Source organism: Danio aesculapii, chromosome 12 (assembly GCF_903798145.1).
Source record: "Danio aesculapii chromosome 12, fDanAes4.1, whole genome shotgun sequence".
Classification (NCBI taxonomy): domain Eukaryota; kingdom Metazoa; phylum Chordata; class Actinopteri; order Cypriniformes; family Danionidae; genus Danio; species Danio aesculapii.
In genome coordinates this window covers 4,639,129-4,656,973 of record NC_079446.1, presented here as the reverse complement: position 1 = coordinate 4,656,973, position 17,845 = coordinate 4,639,129, and the positions used below count along the sequence as shown (strand labels likewise).

The following is a 17,845-nucleotide window of genomic DNA, read 5'->3' as shown; positions in this document are numbered from 1 at the left end:
CTCTAGTGAATTTGTGAAAATAAAAACTGCAAGAAGACGTAGTCCAGGGTACATATTTGTCAGTTCTAAAAATGTAGCCCTAGGCACATATCTCCAATGAGCATGGGTTGAATAAAACTCATCCTTTCATTATAAGTCATTATATAAATCATGGTGACAGATATAAGTAGGTTTAATTATGTGAAACGTGTTTCCATTGGGCACGTTTTCAGCAGTGCACTTCGATCTTTGAAGCTTTGCAGACATTTTGGAGTTACAACCAACTTCTATTAAAAACTACATGAAGGCTATCAAACAAAGCATAATGGGGCACTTCAGAATTTATGTTCAAAATCATAAATCAGTCCATCTTACGAGATGATGCAGTGAGCTGCCGTCATCACCCACTGGCTGTGGATCAGTGTTCCTCCACAGATGTGCCTGTTGTTGTAATGTATGCTGACCTGCCAGGGCCAGCTACCTGCAGGGGCATCAGTGCCACCCACTATACGTGAATTTAGGGGAGCCACCCCACATTCTGAAGTCAACAAATTATATATTACAAATTAGGGATGTATGATCACGGTTTAGAGCAGTTTTCAAATCACATTATTATCATCCTATACTATTAATGAGAAGTGCATATCAACAAAATTTAAGATTAATGGTTTAACGTTATTGCATTTGTTGTTGTTGTTGTTGTTTTTTTCCAATGTAAAGTAAAATAATCATTTTATATACATTTTTGTGATTTATTTATTTATTTTAATATCAGTGTATTCATTTAGCAATCATTTTAATAAAATAGCAGCCTACACTACCTGACAAAATTCTTATCTCCGATGCCAGTTCTAAGAGCAACCAATAATAACTTCTAGTTGATCATTTGGAAAAGTGGCAGAAGGTAGATTTTCCTGATGAATCATCTGTTGAGCTGCATCCCAATCATCACAAATACTGCAGAAGACCTATTGGAGCCCACATGGACCCAAGATTCTCATAGAAATCAGTCAAGTTTGGTGAAAGAAAAGTCATGGTTTGGGGTTACATTCAGTATGGGGGCCATGCGAGAGATCTGCAGAGTGGATGGCAACATCAACAGCCTGAGGTATCAAGACATTTGTGCTGCCCATTACATTACAAACCACAGGAGACGGCAAATTCTCCAGCAGGATAGCGCTCCTTCTCATACTTCAGCCTCCACATCAAAGTTCCTGAAAGCAAAGAAGGTCAAGATGCTCTAGGATTGGCCAGTCCAGTCACCAGAGATTAACATTATTGAGCATGTCTGGAGTAAGATGAAGGAGGAGGCATTGAAGATGAATCCAAAGAATCTTGATGAACTCCTGCAAGAACGCTTTCTTTGCCATTCCAGATGACTTTATTAATCAGTGATTTGAGTCAGAGATGTATGGATGCAGTCCTCCAAGCTCATGATGGAGTCAGACACAATATTCATTCTGTTTCCACTGCACCATGACTTTATATTCTATACTGTATATTATTTCTGTGTACATTTGTCTAAGCAAAGTCAGACCTTACTGTCCTAATTAAATAATTCATAATCAAGCATGATCATATTTTATTTTGGTCAAATAAGCGTAATCTAGAGGCCTTCACCTTTCATTTAAGCCACTTCTGATAACAAATGATCAACTAGATGTCAAGTTATTATGTCTTGTTCCTAAAACTTGCATAGGAGACAAGACATTTGTCAGGTAGTGCACAATACAAACACTGCAAATCTACTTCTTTTTAAAATAGTCTTAATTATTAGTAATAAAAACACATTTAGACTTTTGTCCCAAGTTGTGCATCCCTATACATATTATAAGCATCCTGCCTCATCATAACTTTCATCATTTATGTTTTCGCTTATCTTACCATATGTTGTCTGTGCAGTTGAGTCTGTAGATAAAGAACAAACAATTTCAAACTTTCAAATAATTTTTCAGCTTAACAGCAAGTAAAAAACAACCAATAACAATAACTTTTGCATTTATTGCTCCTAAAAGTTTTTTTTATATATATATTCTTACTAGACTAAAGACTAAAGTGATGAATAGAATGAAAGGATTTACCAGACATCACTGTAACTGCATTATATTTATCATTTTGCAAAGAACATACTTTTACAAAATATATAAATAAAACACTGCAAACAAACATATATGCGTGATCAAACTTACCTTGCGTACTCAATATTACGACTACAAAGTTAAGCAAGAGCACTAATAACCCCATGGCTGGAGTGAAATGGTGTGAAAGACAGGCGTCTAGCCCATTTAAACTTTCTTTAAGTCACTTGTCTGACGTGTCTTTCTAGTCAGATGAAAGTCGATAGTCTGTCCAAGTAACCAAAACAGGTTTGACTTGTCTCATTCCTTCTTATAAATGAAGGTTTGGAAAATGACAGTGATGTCAGTTAAAAACAACACAAAAATAGAGCTCAGGCTGATTGGAAATGCCTGCCTCAGCCTAAAGCTAAAACATTACATTGGTTTTGTTGCACATTTCAAATGACAAAACCACTAGAGGGCGCTGTTTACATTTCTGCAAATCTAAGGGTAGCACGATGGTTCAGAGTTTAGCACTGTCGCCTCACAGCAAGAAGGTCACTGGTTGGACTCAGCTGGAGTTTCTGCGTGGAGTTTGCATGTTTTCCTCATGTTGGCGTGGGTTTCCCCCACAGTCCAAACACATTCAGTATAGGTGAATTGGGTAAACAAAATTGGCATATCCGTCAACCCTCTCGTTTTTCCCGGGATTCTCCCGTATTTTACAGCTCTATCCCGCTATCATCCTGTAAAGGTATTTTCCCGTATTTTCAGTCTTTCTCTGAAGGGTGGCAAATAATTATTAAAGAGCCCATCCTGCTTATACGCAACCCATACCGCCGAACCACCAGGGGCCACCCCTTGCACTTAAATGTGAGTCTGTTCTGTGCTTTCGCTTTATTTAGGCATGAAAACACTTTGAAATAAATATAAAAATGGCGGGATTCCCTTTCCTTTTCATTACAGGTGCCGTCGCCCCTCCTATGCAATCCTTAAAACAGTCATATAGCAGTGCGTGACTGTCAGCTGACGCGCTCTATAGTGACAAATAGATGCTGTTTTCCCAAACGGATTCTGTACACATGATTTGAAGCAGAGCCAAAGTCTGGGTTTTGGGTGCATGTTTGAACAGACATATACACATAATAAATAATAATAACATCTAAAGATGTCAATCTTGGTGGGTTTTTTTTTTTCAAAACAACTACTTTTGTCCTAAATGAGCATAAAAAGTTAGGAAAGCAATCGAATGTGTTAGATGTGTACATTTTTTTTAAAGTGACACCTGTTATTTGACACCTGTTATTTGAGAAGCTGAACGGTTTGCTAATTTATTTGCTGCTAATGTATACTATCCATTTTTTCTTTTGTAAATAATAATAATAAAACATATTACTGACCGTTTAACTGTTTATTTACAATGGAACCGCTCCAAATGAACATATTTAGTAATTTGAGGATTTTTTAAAAGGGGGTGGGCGGGGGGTCCCTTGTTATGATGGACATGTCCTTTATTTTCCCATCCCAATGTTGACAGGTATGAAAATTGGCCGTAGTGTCTGAGTGTGAATGTAAGAGTATGTGGGTGTTTCCCAGGGCTGGGTTGAGGTTGTAAGGGCATCCACTGCGTGAAACATATGCTTTAATAGTTGGCGGTTCATTCTGCAGTGGCGACTACTGATAGAGGGAGTAAGCTGAAGGAAAATGAATGAATGAATTAAATGCGTTATTTAGGGCAGTGTTTCCCAACCCTGTTCCTGGAGGCACACCAACAGTTCATGTTTTGGATGTCTCCCTCATCTGACCCATTAACTTCAGGTTTTGGAGTCTCTTCTAATGCAATTTCCCAACCCTGTTCCTGAAGGCACGCCAACAGTACACATTTTCATCCTCTCCCTAATCAAACACACCTGAAACAACTCATCAGAACATTAGAAAAGACTCCAAAACCTGAAGCTAATGGGTCAGATGAGGGAGACATCCAAAACATGAACTGTTGGTGTGCCTCCAGGAACAGGGTTGGGAAACACTGATTTAGGGGACGTTTTGTTGCACGTTTCAAATAAGCGTCCATCTTGTACATGTCCACAAGAAGGCGATGCTTGTCATACCTAGCGAACCACTGACCTAATGACCAAAAACAATGTAAGATAAATGCGCACAACAACCAAGTAGACTTACCTTGACTTTACATTACTTTTATCGCATTTGTGGAAGCGTGCTTTATCAGACTCGAACCCGAGCAGCACAAGTACAACACCGCAGAAAAGGTGAAATGTAAAATAGCAAGGGCCTGAGAACTAATTACATCAACAGCTTTTCAGTAATCTCTTAGGCTTAAAAATATATACAGTCATTTATATTTTATATCAGATATTAAAAATAAATGAGCTGAGAGTGATTCCTAATATAAAGTTCCTCTATGTCGGTATCGTTCGAACTCTGATTTGGACTCTGTGGTTCTTTTAACTTAAAGAGCCCATATTATACATGAAATAGGGTCATATTTAGGTTGTAAGGGTCTCCAACAACACTCTAATATGCATGCAAGATCAAACAACACTTTCATGGTCTTATAATCTGCATTTATTTTTACCTAATTATCCCAGCGACTCCCATATGAATCGTTCAGCGATTCATTTGTTCCCAAACCCCTCCTCAGCGCGAAACTAATCTGCGCTGATTGGACCGATGACAGCCTGCTGCGATTGGTCGACGACACTGACAGGCTTCAGCGCGAGACAGAGTGAAATGCCCAGCTGCTAATCAACAATATAAAAGTAGTCACAGTGCACACACGCTTCATAGTGGATTTTGGCTGCCAGTGGGTGAATGTAAACACAGACGATGGACTAGAAAATACTGACGACTAACTATTTTATCAAGCAAAAAGTCCAAGAACTGGCGAGGAGATCTCCTAGCCCATCACAGTCTACCTGCTCTTTTCACACACACACACACACACGCACACACACACAAACACAGGGCCGGCGCGTCCATAGCGACGTCGGCGACACCTCCCTCACCACCCGCGTCCTCAGTTATATCCGCGAATAATAACGTCATTCGACCGGTGTCTGTGTGTCTCTGTGTGTGTGTGTTGCTTTTTGCTGTTAGTGGGCGGGGCCGCAGGTTTCAAATCTCCCAGATTTGCGCGCCCAACTACTTGTGTTTCGAAGCCGCGTCATCACGAAACACCTAATGACTCGTTATCAAGACGACTCGTTTGAAGCACTATGAGTCGACTCTTTTATAGATGAATCAACAGTTTTAAACACTGTAAACTTACAGATTTAAGCCTTAGCTGGACATTTCACTTCACTTAGAGCTGTGTGACACTCTATATGGAAGAGCATTTTCAAAATCTCATAATATGGGCTCTTTAAGGATTGATTAAATCATGACACCATTTTTATTTTGCGAAGAAATGTATCTCTTAAACCATAAAATGACATTCATTTGCAAACACAACATTGCGTTATGTTGCTTTTTTACCAGAATAAAAGGCTGGATTGCACTGTAAAAAATAAAATCACAATTTGTTCAGCACACTGTACTTTTTCTGTCATATATACTAAGAATTGTGAATAACTATTGATCTACATAAAAATATATGTTATGTCTACAATATATTGTTACTAAGAAAAACTAAAAAACAGTTGTTGAGACAACTCAAAGTTCTTACTGCATCAAGTTGCCTTGTTTTTTTTTCTCAACAATTTATTTTTTACAGAGTGGATGGCTGTTTGGAAGCAGGTTTGAATTGTTACTGGAAAGGATAACCAGTCACACCGGGACGCTGTTTGTACAGTCTGTTCATTAAATGACTGATTGACACATGAGTGCCTTTATAGCCATGACAAAGGAGTGCTTTTGTGGAACAATAGGCATGACTTTAATGTCATGATGTGGCGTCATTCCTTCAAGTGCTTGCTAAATCACATACTGGAGCATCCAGACATCATTCATTTATCTTGCAGACGCTTTCAAGAGGAAATTCCAAGTGAACAAACAAAAACAATACATTAAGAGCTGTGTCATTCAAGCATGAGCGCTTTATATTTACAAATTCATCTTACGCTTGTGTTTATTGCAGGATCTAAATATATCTGTTGGTGCTGCCAAAGCAGTGGAGAATATCTGAGGTTGTTTATCTGGTTTGCAGCAACCCTTAGGGACAGAAGGTTATCAAGTACACTGAAAAAACTATTTGTTCAGTCAGGTAAACTTTGTTTTGTATCTTGTCTTTATAAAATAACTCATGTCGAATTTAAATTTTTTAAAGGGGTTGTGTGGTAACAATCTGTGAATATAACCAGCTTCTAATGGGAAGAAATATATATTTTTATAATCACGCTTGATTCGAACACTTTGGCATTCTTCCTTTGTACGTGTCATCAGAGGGGGAAAGCCCCGCCCACTAATCTTGTTTTTGAATCTGCCACTATGCTGACACACAGGTATCTATAGCTCCGCCCTCTTTTGAAAAAGGCACAATCTCACTCGAATTTAAAGCAATATAGTCACTAAAACGTCACAATTTGGATCAAACTCTAAAAGGGTCAGTTTCAAAGAGTTATAAAACATGATTTTGGTGGTATTTTAAGCTGAAACAGTTCACACACAGTTCACATACACTCATAGGACTCCTTTTACATCTTGTATAAAGGGGCATAATACAATAGGTTTCCTTTAAATAAGAAATATGAGCTTTTTCTTTATAAAATTATACTTCTAATTAAAAACTAAAATAAACACTAGGTGGCAGTAAATATCTAATGCGTCATGTAAGTCACTGAGGTTTTAATCTGTAAATTTGCAATATATTGCTGAATAAAATAAATATATATCTTTCCAAAGCTACCTTTTAGTATTGTTATTTAATTTAGTTGAAGGGATAGTTCACGCAGAAATTAATATATGTTAACCCAACAGCCCTGATGGTTGACATGATTACAGCTAAAAAGATGATCTCACTTAATTGGAAATCTTCATGTCAATTATTTTGTACTATTTGTTTCTTCTTTTTATTGGTATTGTACTGCTTTTGTTAAATATCTTATGAATGTTAAATAAAACAAAATATTACAAAAGAGAAATTAATATACAGTTAAAGTCCCCCTTTAAATTTCTTTATTTTTTTAATATTTGTGAAATGATGATTAACAGAGCAAGGAAATTTTCACAGTATGTCTGATAATATTTTTTCTTCTGGAGAAAGTCTTATTTGTTTTATTTCAGCTAGAATAAAAGCAGTTTTTAATTTTTTAAAGCCCATTTTAAGGACAAAATTATTAGCCCCTTTAAGCTAGATTTTTTTTCTCAGTAGTCTACAGAACAAACCATCATTATACAATAACTTGCCTAATCACCCTAACCTGCCTAATTAACCTAGTGAAGCCTTTAAATGTCACTTTAAGCTGTATAGAAGTGTCTTGAAAAATATCTAGTCAAATATTATTTACTGTCATCATGACAAAGATATAATAAATGAGTTATTAAAACAATTGTTGAGAAATGTGTTGAAATAATCTTCTCTTCGTTAAACAGAAATTGGGAAAAAATAAACAGGGGGGCTAATAATTCTGAATTCAACTGTATACCCTCAACTATTTCCAAACCTATACAAGTTTCTTTTTTCTGCTGAACACAAAAGAAGATATTTTGAAGAATGTTGAAAATGGGTAACCATTGATGTCAACAGAAGGAAAAACAAATACTACACAAGTCGATGGTTACAGGTTTCCAACATTCTTATAAATATCTGTAAAAAAAAAACGTAAAGATTTGTGAAGTGAAGCAAATGACATTATTTAGGGGTAATTAATAAACAAGCAAATTTTATATGTATATTTTAAATCCTGTCCTGTAAATAATTTAATAAAATCTCACTTTTAATTAAATGACAGCCCTATATGTTGATTAATACAAATGTTTTTTTACAACTTCTGTTGTCTTTGAAAGTTTATTTACATAATATATAGTAATGTAAACATATATTTACATAATATACACTATTTACCTTCCTGTCGCTTAAATAATAGAGCAACAGCAATACAAATGCCAAGATTTTGGGTTCGAGTCCCATGCAGGGAAAAAGCAAGAACTGATCAAATGTGAACCTTCCATGCAAGTTGCTTTGGATAAAAGTGTCTCCTGGGTGTTAAATGTTTCATTGTGGTTGTTTACAAATTTTACTAGCACCACTGTACATTTCTATTGGTCATGTACTGTAAGTTTGTTTTAATGATGTTCACATTCTCCATTATATTATAGAGCACTAACACACAACTGTGTTAAAAGGAGCTGTGAAATGTCTAACAGTGGAGCCTTTATTCCCATCTGAGGGGCCCTTGTGTTCTTTATTCTCTCTCTCTTTCTTTTCCTCTGTCACTGTAAATCTTCTTCTTTAACTCTTTTCTTTGCACTCTGTATCTCTTCCACAATTCATCCATCCTTAATTCACCTTTCTAATCCTGATTGAACCCTCTCGTTTACTTGAATATCCCATTGGGAGATCTCAAAACTAAACTCCAGAAAGAAAATGGATGCAGAAGTTGTATGATTGTTATTTTAAATGCTGTTGACGTCAAAATGATTATAATAAAATTCAATATTTTTTTGAATTTTTTTTAAGTACCGTTTAATAGAGAAGAGTTTTTTGGTGACAACAGAGGTGAGGGTCAAAACGCAGTTTGTTTACAGCTTAGTCAGACAGGCAATGGTCAAACAGGAACAAACAACATCATGAGGGTAATCCAATAGAGTAGTCGTGGTCACAGGCAGATGTCGGTGCAGACGGCAAACAAGTTAAATGAAGAAGCAAGGCAAGGATCTAAAGGAACACGAAAGCAGGTCACACACTGGATGCGGTGCTCAGCGCTGCAACATGGTGCTCTCATAACAGTTGGAAGTATCGCACACCAGACGCGCACATTCGCATGCTATTTAAAATGAAACTAATCAGATGGCGCTCTGTGGTGTGGCAAAAATATGAACCATGTCCTGAGTCGTAGCTGGGCGCCACAGACCTGCGTTGTGTGCACCCTGATAAAAATCTATGTTTAGAAATCTAAAATGCAAGTTTTACAATATATGGCAACCATTTCTTGATTACCTGGACCAATATAATGCGGATTCTGATGCTTAAAATGCTCACTACCCCTGTTGACTGTCTCTTTGTGTTTTTATTGAAATCATTTATTTGCCCTAATTGTTGTTGTTTTCTTTTTAATAATAACTTTTTTTCTTTAATTATTTTTTTATTATCTATTTTTCTTTTTTTTTCTTTATTTAATTATTATAACCATTATTTTCTTTGTATTATAATGCTTATTCCTTGTATTTTTTATTATTGTTGTGTTCTTTGGTAATTATTGGTAAATGTAAAAGTAATAAAAATCTAAAATGTTTTTAGAAATCTAAAATGCGTGGCACTTAAAACCTTAAGACTAGACAAAGAAAACCAACCCAGGCTCATTCTGAAAACGTACTACTATATACATTTCTGGAGAGCACCAAATACATCCCAGGAGGTACGTTTTTTGGTAGATTTGTTTTTGCGAAGGGTGCTGTGTACGCTTTTAGATCTCAAATTTCTCTCTCGAGTGCCATTCACGCCTGCTGTTCTTGCGTAAGTCCTCCAGAGGCCACTGTCAACTGACTGACTGACTGACTGACTGACTGACTGACCGACCGACTGACCCACCATCCTCCTTCCCTAAACCCAACCAATAGTGTTTTCAAAAGCACCGACCGACCCGCCCACTCACTTCCTAAACCCAACTGACAATTTTAAAAAGCAGTGCAGAAAAAAAAACATTGTAGCAGCCTGATTTTTACCATGTTTTCAGATTTTACCACATTCTCACCCTGTTATTTACTTGTTTATGTTTATCTTTTGGCTTTTGATTTTGTCTTACCTGCTTTCTGGAACTGTTCTTTGCCAGACTCAAACCCCATCGTCGTGGTCAAATCCTCTGCATCTCAAGTCTGCTGACATATGCAGCAAGCCACTGGACAAACTGGTAACAGCAGGAAAGTCGTCAATATGGAGGTAAGCTTGAAAAGTAACAGCATCATATCACCCCATAGTGTTCGTTTTAAAAATGAATGCAGCCATACCAACCTCTGGCGATCTCCATAAATGTATATAGGGCTACGCTTTCAGAATGAGCCTATGTTGAAGAAAAGGCTTTTCAATATAACACTCAGCAATGTGTGTGTGTGTGTGTGTGTGTGTGTGTGTGTGTGTGTGTGTGTGTGTGTGTGTGTGTGTGTGTGTGTGCGTGTGTGCGTGTGTGTGTGCGTGTGTGTGTGTGTGTGTGAGAGAGAGAGAGAGGTGAATTTGTGTCCAGTTGTGTTTGTGCAATCAGGAAGAGAAATGTAGCTTGTAGCGGTAATTCTACGTCACTCATCACAATCTGTTCCAACCAATAGCCACGAGACACAAAAAATACCAACACAATCTCACGGCAATTCGTAACTTTTTGATTTCGTGGCTAATTCGTATGAATTCGTACAATCTAATTTGTACGATTTAGTACGATTTGCTCATCCCCCAATGACGGTTGGGTTTAGGGGTGGGGTTAGGTGCCACGCCTCCTTTTTAAAATCGTACAATTTCATACGACTGAACTCGTACGAATTCGTACGAATTAGCCACTAAACTGACAAAACGTAAAATACTTGCGTTTTCTCGTGAGATCAGGCTGGGAATACCTAATGCCACGTCACTCATCACAATCCGTTCCAACCAATAGCCAAGAGACACAAGGAATATTTAAGCTGTCCATTCATTTCATTCATATGGTTGCAGGCACCAACGCAGACATTTACCCACCATCCACCCCACCACCACCAGGTTGGCCCTGTCCAGGGGGGGAATGCACCACCCCTGCCTTCATCCTCGGCAGTCGTAGCTGGATCTAAAAGCTTCCAAACCAAGCTATGCACGGGGCCTCCGCCAAAGAAATCCTGTTTCATGATACTCTTGTCAAACAAAACTCATCAATAACTGTAATTCAGTATCATAATTATCTCCCTGGTCTTTCTGGTAGAACTGGAACTAGTGTGTGTGTGAGGTGCATGATAGGATTTGAAGTCCAGTTCCGTGACAGATTTGTAGTTCTCCAGCGATCTGCAACTGCTAGATTGCTGGTGATTGTGACAATAATATTTTTCTAATACACTACTATGCTACTATAATTACTTTAGTATAGTATAATTACTATAAATTTACTTCTATAGTACTTGTATTCAGTTTAGAGTGCATTTTAACAGCTTAATTTGGTTAATTATGTTAACTAGGCAAGTTATTGGACAACAGTGGTTTGTTCTGTAGCAAATCAAAAACAAAAATCTACTAATAAACCATTAAAATTATATTTAAAATAATATAAAGTTATAAATTTATAAGTAATACAAAAATATAATAGGAAATACTGAAATAAAATTCTCTTGCTTCACTTTATATTTTAAAAGAAAATCTCTATTAATAGTCTACATATGAAATAAAACACAATTTAAAACATTCACCTCAATGCTTCAGAATAAATAATGGCCAATGAGAAATGAGTAATTTGCACTGATAGCAGACATTGTGATCTCCACCGTGATATCCATATTTATCTAATCTTTGGCTTTGTGCTCGGAGATAAGCTTTGATAGAGCACTGATTTGACTGAACACAAATGAAGGTATCCTCAAATATACACTTGACCTAAGAGTGTGAATTCCAGTCATGGACAATAATACTCTGATCCACTAATAAAGCAGCTTTACTGTGTGATCAGAGCTATAAATATTGCATAGCGCAACCTTTTAAAACTCTTTATTAAGTTAATGTTTGACCAAAGGTGGGGACACAGAATGAGATCAAGAACTATGGAAAAAAGCCATCCTCTTAAAGGTGCTGTAAGTTTTTGACTCTTCTAAAATATAAAAATACCATTATATGTTTGCAGATGTTTAAGAAGCATGCTAAGTGAACATTCTTGTTTATCTGAAAAACAATGCTGAAGACAGATATTCTGCTTTGGAAAATGTTTGCTACATGATGGGACGTCTATCTTTGTTTTGGTCATTGAACCCGCCCAATGCCAGTTTAGCCAATTATATTTCAGCTCCCCGGGTTGCCATGTTGGAAAACAGCTTATTTCATTCATTTAGTCAGCAAGGCTTTTAAAGCATGTGTCCGTGACCGAAATGCAACCTCTGGTGGACAGTAGCAGCTTCTAAAATGAGACGCAGGTTCAGAGTTCCGCATGAGGTGGTTATTAATTAGCAAATAATATAAATATTACGAAGGTGAACATTAGGTGAGCAGCTTACATTGTGACCATATGTCTTAACAGCATGCTACAGGATGCAGTGATAAGAAATTTGGCTGTTTGCACCAGACGAAATACGACAGAAATTTAAGTACAGCCATTCAGAAGCACAGAATAGTGCACTCACTGCACTCCAACGAAATGGTAAGGTTTATAATCTAACTAAAACATATTAAACCTCTTTAACATTATTAAATGTACATGCTGAATCACTGTTATGTGTTGGTTTGAATTATTTCTCAGTTCTAAAGTTCATTTTCAAACGGTTCATTTTGTTTTCAAGATCTGAGGTGAACTATCTGCTGCTGCTTTCAGTAGTATGACAATAAATGTCAAGTAAAATGGCATTTAAACTCACAGGAAGAGGGATTTCTGAAATATTTTCATTTGTGCTCTGAAGATGAATGAAGGAAGAGGTTTGGAATGACATGACGGTGAGTTATTTTCATTTTTGGGTGAACTAACCCTTTTGAGGCTAATAAATTATAAGTAGGGCCAGACAGAATCTCCAGATATTTTTGTGCCGAATTTTGTAAGAAAAAAAAATAAATAATTGGGATGATTCTGGGAGTTTATTTATTATTTCGGACAAAATTCTGCACAGAAATAGCAAAAAAGTAAACTTTTTAACCTACTTTTATTTAACGTTTACAATGTAAATCCTATTAAATGCACTTTTTTGGTAAACAAAGCAAGTTTCACGTATGATATATATACTAAAAGGCAGAAAATAAGATTTTACAAACTGCATTGTAAATGAATCATACAAGCATTTTCATTCTAGGCAATATTATTATCGAAATTAAAATAAAAAGGTATGTATGTGTGTGTGTATATATATATTTATATATATATATATATATATATATATATATATATATATATATATATATATATATATATATATATATATATATATACATACAGTTGAAGTCAGAATTAATAACCCCTCTGTTTATCTTTTCCCCAATTTTTGTTTAATGGAGAGCAGATTTTTTCAACACATTTCTAATCATAATAGTTTTAATAACTCATCTCTAATGATTTATTTTATCTTTGCCATGATGACAGTAAATAATATTTGACTAGATACTTTTAAGACACTTCTAAACAACTTAAAGAGACATTTAAAGGCTTAACTAGGTTAATTAGGTTAATTAGGCAGGTTATGGTAATTAGGCAAGTTATTGTATAACGATGTTTTGTTCTGTAGACTATTGAAAAAAAAATTGCTTAAAGGGGCTAATAATATTGACCTTAAAATGGTTTTTAAAAAATTAAAAACTGCTTTTATTCTAGCCAAAATAAAACAAATAAGACTTTCACCAGAAGAAAAAATATTATCAGACATACTGTGAAAATTTCCTGAATCTGTTAAACATCATTTGGGAAATTCTGACTAATCAATTCTGACTAATAATTCTGACTTCAACTGTATATTTAAACCATTTAAATAAATAAATAGACTCAATGATGGGCTAAAAATGCATGCGCATATTCTGACTGCAGGTAAATAAAAAAGTTTAAATAATCCCTTATTTTTATTTTCTTTCAGTGGATAACTGATTTAATTACAGTAACTACTTAGTTAGTCATTACACATCAGACACTGCATGGAAGTACAGTTATTTTTACAGAGGCTCAAGACCGCTGGTGATCCCCAAATTGAGTTGGGTCACTATACAGCATGAATGTAAAGTAGTCCAGAACACTGGATGGAGGCCAGATTGAATTTTAAGTGACCACTGTCCTAAATGTGTCTTTGAACATCTCTCTCTCTCCCTTCCTCTCTTCGTAGCCCATGTTTACCCTCTTCACACCATTTAACTTTCTCTCTCTCTCTTTCTCTCTCTCTCTCAGTGGTCAAACTGAATGACTGCATTGAACAGTAGATATAAAGTTTATACACCCACTTTTTTTTTTCACGAGCGTTCAGCATCTTTTCCTTTCAGCCCGCTTGATCCCCGCCTACTGTCCCCTGCCCCTATATAAGTGTGTTTTTCAGGACGCAATACAAAGAGCAAGAAGCAATGAAAGAAAGAAACAGAGCAATGATAAGGAGTACATTCAGGCTCCAGTAAATCGCCATGAAGTTTAAAGTCCTGTCCTATTTATGGTTGCTGGGCCTAATAAAGACAGGTGAGTACAAGTCCACTACAGAAACAACACGCTTTACTGCAGTACAAGTGTTAGACTTATAGAATTGCATAATTATGCTTGAATTAAAAGCTGTTTGGATGTGAATATCAGTATTGGAATAAACCACTGTAATTCAAAGTGAGTGCTGGAAAAAACATTAGAATGTGCTGTCGATGTAATGAAGTATACTTGAAGTAAATGAATGACATTATAAGATGGTATAATAGAGTTAGAAGTATTTTTTAATATGTAAAACTTGTTGCATAGTCAAACTCTTTTATATGCTATTCATGCATTTTTTTTTTGCAATATTAATATTTTGACATAATATTTTGCTGTTAGGAGATGCTTTCCATCAATTTTTCATGATTAGCAAACTCAAAATATATACTGTGTGAATGTTATTGTGCATATATTGTTATTGTGAATCATATTTGCATCCAGAAATGTGTGTATTCCCATCACAGATTGACTGTTTAAAGTACGCAAAGGTAAAATATGGACAAGTCCTAAAGATTTAATTGAAATAAAAAATTTATATATAAATAAAGAAATAAAAATCTAATCCAAAATTTGTTCCATATTTAACACATATTTGGGAAACCCAGCATTTTTTTAAGTTCTTTGCAAGTAGAAACTGACATTTTAATCGTAAATACAAAGGAAAACTCTGCAAAAGCATGACATTTCTTTGGTTTTGTGAGATTAGTCTTGTGTTTTCTAGTCATGAGAACAACACTGTCATGAGTGCACCGTAATACCGCTTATTTTAAAATAGCTGTTTCTGGATTTTATGATTCATGAGTGTTTTATGTTTGTTTGTGGTTATGAATTGCATTATGGGATATTGACTGGTGACTTTTTATGTTGGAAATTCAACTTTGCAATTTACCAAAGTAAATTTCATTTACATTTTAGTAGTTTTAAACAATATATTGAGATAATATATATTAAGAGAAAGAGAAATAAGTCTGTTAAATAACAGTAGTACTGGCTGCTTATTATCAGATTTCTGTACTGTAATTTACAACACCAATCTAGACAATATATCACTTTAAACTATTAAAATGTCAATACAGTCAGTGTTTTGAACTTTTCAACATCAAAGGTTGTTGTGGGAAAGATCAGGGTCCCATAATGCAATTCAAAAGCAAAAAATAAATAGAAAATTGATAATACACTGCCTGACAAAAGTCTTGTCGCCTATCCAAGTTTTAGGAACAACAAATAATAACTTGACTTCTAGTTGATCATTTGGTATCAGAAGTGGCTTATATGAAAGGCAAAGGCCTCTAGATTACGCTTATTTAACTAAAATAAAATATGATCATGTCTTGATTTTTAATTATTTAATTAAGACAGTAAGATCTGACTTTGCTTAGACTAAAGTCTTGTCACTTAACAGAAATCATGTCCAGTATAGAATATAAAGTCATGGTGCAGTGGAAACAGAATGAATATTGTGTCTGACTCCATCATGAGCTTGGAGGACTGCATCCATACATCTCTGCAATGACTCAAATCACTGATTAATAAAGTCATCTGGAATGGCAAAGAAAGCGTTCCTGCAGGACTCCCAGAGTTCATCAAGATCCTTTGGATTCATCTTCAATGCCATCATCTTACCCCAGACATACTCAATAATGTGCATGTCTAGTGACTGGGCTGGCCAATCCTGGAGCACCTTGACCTTCTTTGCTTTCAGGATCTTTGATGTGGAGGCTGAAGTATGAGAAGGAGCGCTATCCTGCTGAAGAATTTCCCTTCTCCTGTGGTTTGTAATGTAATGGGCAGCACAAATGTCTTGATACCTCAGGCTGCTGATGTTGCCATCCATCTGCAGATCTCTCACACGCCCCCATACTGAATGTGACCCCAAACCATGATTTTTCCTTCACCAAACTTGACTGATTTCTATGAGAATCTTGGGTCCATGTGGGTTCCAGTAGGTCTTCTGCAGTGTTTGTGATGATTGGGATGCAGTTCAGTAGATGCATCAGGAAAATCAACCTTCTGCCACTTTTCCAAATGATCAACTAGAAGTTATTATTGGTTGCTCTTACTACTGGCATCAACCACAAGACTTTTGTCAGGTAGTGTATAATATTATAATAATAAATGATAATAATTCAACATAATAATTATATTTTTAATTATCAGAGTGGAAAAAATATATATTTTACAATCTTTTATATCGCAAACTTAAAAAAAAAAAACTAAATGTGTTATTTTGTTACTTTTTTAGGAAAGCAATGTAAAAGTCTGTGTTATGTTATTTTTTTGTGGATGTGTGTGCTTTCTAGTAAGGCTAATCAATAATTTTACCCAACACTGATTATTATACTGATTACTATACAGGCTAATTCACCTCCTGCTCACCATTTCTGTCTGTTGTCAAAACTGACAGCTAGAGAGGCGTGGTTAAGTATGTTAGCCACGCCCACTACCTCAGACAGACCTAATCAGAGAATTTAACTGAAAACAAACAGGAAGTGCATATTCAGATTTCAATTAAAGATTACAAGGGCAAACAACATGCACAGATGAGTTGTTCTCCTCAAAACTAGCAGTGTGAGCTAACAAAATCAACATGGTTAGTTTTAATTTCATGTGTACTTTAAATACTTGTCTGTCTCTCAATCTCAGGCTCCTCTGTAGACGTCTCTGTGTCTCCAGGCTCCTCCACTGTCCTCAACTGCTCCTTTGCGCTGCCAGCTCTAGTGGATAATTCACTGTTGAACATCACCTGGTCCTTCGGCGGCTCCATCATCGCCTCAAAGAACCACACTCAAGCAGGTTTCTTCCTGAACAGCACGGCTTTCCTCTCCGGCTCTTTCCCTCTGACTGTTTTCAATGCCACTCCAAACCAGCAGGGGGTGTATGAGTGCAGGGTCAGTTATAATGAAACTGATTACTCTACTGATGTGACTCTGACAATATTAGGTGAGTCTCAAGCAGTGTTGCCAACTTATCAATTTTGTTGCTTGATTTAGCAACTTTTCATACTACCATAGCAACTTTTTTAAGCACCTAGCTACAAATTTAGCAATTTTTAACATTCATTTGACTACTTTTAGCAACTTTTAAAAAGTGACTCAAAAGAGCAGTGGCTGCAGGCTTCACTCAACACATATCTGCTAGCTCAGATTGTTTTTCATGACTGTTAGTTTGCTGATATTTGTTAATGTATAATTGTTGGTAATTTAGGCGGCAATAATTTCCAATCGTGCTATAATTGTTGTCACTTTCACAAACCTGTTAATTTCACAAGCTAAAAAGAGTAAGTACACAAGCTGTGATTGTTTAAAAGAACGTAACTGTTCATTCCCTACTGAAAAT

General features: G+C 35.9%; 2 protein-coding genes across 2 annotated transcripts in view; one reads left to right on the top strand and one right to left on the bottom strand.

Annotated features, from left to right (window-relative positions):
• zgc:123217 (uncharacterized protein LOC641414 homolog) overlaps window positions 1-2,244 on the bottom strand; it is a 10,304-nt gene extending 8,060 nt beyond the window's left edge. The window contains exons 1-3 of the mRNA XM_056470106.1: window positions 2,169-2,244; window positions 1,864-1,887; window positions 355-517 (exon numbers count right to left, since the gene is read on the bottom strand). Coding sequence (XP_056326081.1) covers window positions 355-517; window positions 1,864-1,887; window positions 2,169-2,223 — 242 coding nt within the window. The 5' untranslated portion in view covers window positions 2,224-2,244. The remainder of the gene's footprint in view (window positions 1-354; window positions 518-1,863; window positions 1,888-2,168) is intronic.
• Window positions 2,245-14,367: 12,123 nt separating this feature from the next.
• Window positions 14,368-17,845, top strand: part of si:ch211-180a12.2 (uncharacterized) — a 35,616-nt gene continuing 32,138 nt past the window's right edge. The window contains exons 1-2 of the mRNA XM_056469490.1: window positions 14,368-14,506; window positions 17,153-17,449. Of these exons, the coding sequence (XP_056325465.1) occupies window positions 14,455-14,506; window positions 17,153-17,449 (349 nt within the window). The 5' untranslated portion in view covers window positions 14,368-14,454. The remainder of the gene's footprint in view (window positions 14,507-17,152; window positions 17,450-17,845) is intronic.